The sequence below is a fragment of the Tupaia chinensis genome, unplaced genomic scaffold, assembly GCF_000334495.1.
Source record: "Tupaia chinensis unplaced genomic scaffold, TupChi_1.0 Scaffold138725_1, whole genome shotgun sequence".
Classification (NCBI taxonomy): domain Eukaryota; kingdom Metazoa; phylum Chordata; class Mammalia; order Scandentia; family Tupaiidae; genus Tupaia; species Tupaia belangeri.
In genome coordinates this window covers 1,098,158-1,102,922 of record NW_006198617.1, presented here as the reverse complement: position 1 = coordinate 1,102,922, position 4,765 = coordinate 1,098,158, and the positions used below count along the sequence as shown (strand labels likewise).

At 61.6% G+C, this 4,765-nt stretch overlaps 1 protein-coding gene across 1 annotated transcript in view; it reads left to right on the top strand.

Annotated features, from left to right (window-relative positions):
- The window catches only part of PLD6 (phospholipase D family member 6), a 3,207-nt gene extending 625 nt beyond the window's left edge, over positions 1 to 2,582 (top strand). The window contains exon 3 of the mRNA XM_006161659.2: positions 1,899 to 2,582. Coding sequence (XP_006161721.1) covers positions 1,899 to 2,146 — 248 coding nt within the window. The 3' untranslated portion in view covers positions 2,147 to 2,582. The remainder of the gene's footprint in view (positions 1 to 1,898) is intronic.
- The last annotated feature ends 2,183 nt before the right edge of the window (positions 2,583 to 4,765 follow it).

Genomic DNA, 4,765 nt, shown 5'->3' with positions numbered 1-4,765 from the left:
CAGGGCTGGCCACCTGCCCCTCTGCGGGTGGGGACAGAGGGGACAGAAGTGGCCAATCCGGCCTTCTCCTTACCTGCTCAGTCCCCTCACTTTGGCATGCACATCCGTGTGGTCTGGTCATTCTGGTGGCCACAGTGACCAGAAGACGGGCCCTGAAGCCATGAGTGGTGGCCAAGGCCTCGCGCTGCCCCGGGAGAGAGTGGGATCGCCTTCTAGAGCCGGGAGTGCCCAGTGTGGGGAGGCTGGCTCTGGCAGCCCTGAGGCTCGTGGCCCTCCATGGGTCATCCTGTGGGAACCGTGGACTCTGCTTGTGGCCAGTCCAACCTCTCAGGTGTCGGCCGGGACTGGCTGGCCTGAGCCCTCCCCAGCGGCAGCACGTTGGCTGAGCTCCAGGCGCCTCCCAGAGGCCCAGGGGCCGGATTTGCCTACGGACAGGCCTCTTCCCAGCGAGCGGCCAGACCCTGCATGTCCGAGGCAGGAGAGGGGTTGGGAGCCCTGATACAGCGGGAGGAGGAGGCAGGGAGCAGGCGGCTGGCCCCGGAGGGAGGCACAGGTGGAGGGCACAGTGGGTGCCCCGAGCTGCCAGCTGACTTGGCTGCCCAGCACAGCAGGAGTGCTCCTGGCTGAAGGCACAGAGCCGCTGCACGTGCGGGGCTGGGTAGCTTCGGCCTCCTCCCTGAGGCCAGGTCTCCGCTGTGAGGGAGGGGGGTGGCTGGTGCCCCGCGGGAGCAGACAGGGCGGGAATTGGCCAGTGGGTGGGAGCTGGCCAGGGATGGTTGGACGTGGACCCACTTCGAAGCTGGAGGGGATGGCTTGTGGGGTGGCTCACTCTCGGGCGGTGTGTGGGGAGAAATGTCCCTGTGAGGACGTGGCTGCTGGTGGAGGGAGGGGGCCAGCTCACATTCAGGGTGTGCAGGTGAAAGGGAATGTGGCGGGCCGGCAGGTGGCCTGGAGCTTAAGGGCTGGATCCCACATGGCTGACTGCGGTTCGAGGCCCAGACCTGGCGGCTTTGAAAAACAGGCAGGTGAAAGGGAATGTGGCGGGCCGGCAGGTGGCCTGGAGCTTAAGGGCTGGATCCCACATGGCTGACTGCGGTTCGAGTCCCAGACCTGGCGGCTTGAAAATCATGCCCGGTGTGTGTGCGCTGCGTGTGCACCCAGAATCCTGAGAGGAGAATGGAGGAGGAGGGAGTGATTTCTCTCTTCCCCGCCCTGTCTCTGTCTCTGGTGAGCACATGTGCCCTATGGTAAAAGTCTTAAAAAAAAAAAAAAAAAAAAGGAATGTCAGAGGTGCAGCAAGTCATTTTTAGGGTAAGACCTGAACACTGCGTGGGGTGGCCTGGCCGTCACGGGTCACTCTTCACCGATCTGAAACCCCGTTTACTCTGGACATCTGTTCATCGCTAAATCCAGTGCCGCTACTCCAGGCAGCCGGTTTTCAGTCATCTCCCAAGTCAGATCGCAGAGCGTCCTGTGGGTGCGCAGGTGACGAGGGGCTGACTGTTCTGGGCCTGAGGGGGGGCGAGTCAGGCTCTCGAGCTGCCGCTGCCAGCAGGGTCCTCCTGGGGTGGGAGCCTGGGGGATGCGGGAGAGGAGGAGCCCGGATGTCCGCCTGGACCTGCCCTGGGGCAGGAGCCCCCAGGGAGCGTCTGCTGGGTTTAGGCTCCAGGGCTGACCCTCGCCTAACCCTCGGCTGCTGCGGGGGTGGGCTGGTCCCTAGAGCAAGCCCCAGAGGACGACAGCCGCAGCCGCTCTCCACGGCCTCCTGGGAGCTGGTGCCCCCACCGCCGGTCCAGCTGCCCTCGGTGGAAGCGGGTGGACCCGCACGGCCCCGGGTGCAGTGGGCCTCAGCCCTTGGAGGGCCCCGGAGCTGGGCTGAGCGTCTGCCTCTCGCGCAGGCATCCAGGTGCGGCACGACCAGGACCTGGGCTACATGCACCACAAGTTCGCCATCGTGGACAAGAGGGTGCTGATCACCGGCTCGCTCAACTGGACCACGCAGGCCATCCAGAACAACCGCGAGAACGTGCTGGTCATGGAGGACGGCGAGTACGTGCGGCTCTTCCTGGAGGAGTTCGAGCGCATCTGGGAGGAGTTCGACCCCACCAAGTACACCTTCTTCCCGCAGAAGCGGAGGGCTCACTGAGGCCGCCCCGCCTTCAGAGCTGTGTTTGCGACCTCTGGCCCAGACCTGCCCGTGGGCGCACACACCGAACTGGAGGGGTGGGTGGGGAAGGGCAGTCCCTGCTGTATCGGGAAGCCTTTCTGTCCCCTCGTTTGGTCCACGGTGACGCCCCGGGTGTGCCCCCAGGAGTCCCACACGGCCTCTGCAGCACGGAAGCTGATGGCCCCTCTGGACTCCAGCAGACCTTCCGCCTCACCCAGCTCAGCCCTTTGGGGCACTGCTTCCCCCCAAGGCCCCTCCTGTCCAGCCCGCGGATCTCCGGGGGGCGTGCCCGGCACCAGTGTGGTTGACGCCCGTCTCTCAGTCGCCCCCCCTGGCTGGGCCTAAGCCGGCGGGAGAAGGAAAGGGGCTTGGAGGGGTGAGCGGGGCCAAGGCGCTGCCTTCACCCCCCTGAACCAGCGGCCCCGTGCTGCCGCCTGTCGTGGGTGCCGTGTCCCCGTGAGGACAGCAGCTGCCGCCCGCCCTCCCCGCGTGCGCTCCGTGTCTAACGCCGTGGGGCTCAGGGCGGTCCTGCTGTGTGGACTCGTTCTGCCGTACCCCAGCTCAGGTGTGAGAGTGGGTGCCCATACCTGTGAGACCCCGCGTTCTCTGCTGTGTGTCTCGCGTGGAGACAGCACGGCCGGCGTCTGAGGCTGCCACTTCCCCGTCTGGCCTACTGGTGTCACAGCCCCGCGTGACTGTCTTCAGGGCAGCTCTGCGGGTCTCGCCTCCCGCGGGTCCCTTTGCTTTCCCTTGTTAAAGTGAGCGTTTGACTTAGAGCTAGGCAAGCTTGAAGTTGGTTTCTATGGAGAGCTAAGGAGCCTGTGAAATACAGCGTACGGTTCAAAACCACCGACAGCTCCAGTGCCTTTCCTCCTCTGGGGCTGCGGGCTCCTGCCGTGCGTGCGCTAAGAAAACGGGAGACGTCCCCAGGCGTGCCACCCTGGGCTCCGACCCCCTGGAATAAATCCACTGTGACTCCGGAGTGTCCTTGCCGGCCCGGTGGTCCACACAGCAGACACTCTCGGCTAAAGAACGCCCTTTGTGGGTGCAGGGCAGCACATGGCTCCCAGGAACTCCGGCCCAGACCGGAGCGTCTCAGAGAGGAGAGGCGTCAGCGTGTGCCTCGTACCTGGGGGAGCGTGTCACTCCACCCCACGCTGCTCCTGGCCCTGCTCGCGTAAGCTCAGTGACGGGTTCAAGCTTGGTTTTTTAATCTGTCTAGAGAGAGACAGAGAGACAGAGATCGATCAGCAGTTGGTATACTAGCTATGTCACTGGACTCCCACATAGCCGACCACAGTTCAAGTCCTGGACCCGGTGGCTTAAACTCACGCCCGGCGCGTGTGCGTGCGTGCCCAAGATCCCGAGAGGAGAATGGAGGAGAAGGGATTGTAGCGTGGCCATCCCCCCGGGGGGTGATTTCTTGCTTTCTCTCTCTGTCTCTCTGACTCTCTCTGTCTGTCTGGTGAGCTCATGGGCCCTATAGCAAAAGCCTCTCCAAAACAAAAAAAAAGAAAGAAAGAAAGAGAGCGAGAAAGCAAGCTGCCAGGTCCAGAACTTGAACCATGATTGGCCATATGGGAGTCCAGAGCACTTAACCACCACACCACCTGCTGCCCCACGAAGGTTGGCAATTTTTAAAAGTTACTAAGGGTGTGAGAGCTTACTGGGAAGAAGGGGAAAGAGGAGAGAGAGAGCACCCGTGAGGCACGGGCACACTGCGTCTGGTCTCCATTCTCAGGATTTGGGGACGCATACACACGTGCCCAGCATGGTTTTCTAGCCCCTGGATCTGGGACCTCAGCAGGGCAGCTGACCAGATGGGATCCCCCTGCCTTAACCACCATGCCACTGGCTGGCCCCAAGGTTGGCATTTTAACTATGGAGACAATGACATAGCTTAACAATCCTGATGTGCATATTAGTCCAACAATGGCAAAACTGGGTTAAAAAACATATTGTTTATAAGTCAGGGGTGCACACATTCCCCAGAGGGGGCGAGAGAAAGCACCCCTCCCCAGTGGGCACGGGCCTGCAGCTGTCCTGTCTCCATTCCTCTACCCTGTTGGGATTTGGGGCACACACGTACAGGACAGTGTGTCTTAAGCTGCGTGGACCTGAGTTCAAACCACGTGGTCAGCCATGTGCGATGCAGCTCTCTAACCACTAGGCCACAGGACAGGCCCGAGTTTAAAGAATTTTTTTTTTTTTTAAGAGAGAGTTTTGCTATAGGGCACGTGCGCTCACTGGAGAGACAGAGACAGAAAGTGAGAAATCGCCCCCGGGGGGATGGCCACACCACAATCCCTTCTCCAGTCTCCTCTCGGGACCTTGGTCACACACACACACACACACACAGGTGCCTGGCGTTGAGTTTAAGCCCCCAGGTCAGGGACGCAAACTGCGGTCGACTACATGGGAGTCCAGCAGTGTAACATTACGCCAACTGCTGGTCCCAGCTTTCCCTCTCGCTGTCTCTGTCTCTCTTCTCTCTGGTGAGTACATGCGCTCAGAGGAAATACAAACACTCAGAAAACTCTGTTGAACTCTTGCAACACGGAGAGTGACCCGGCCGAGTGTCTGGCCACAGCTGCCGAG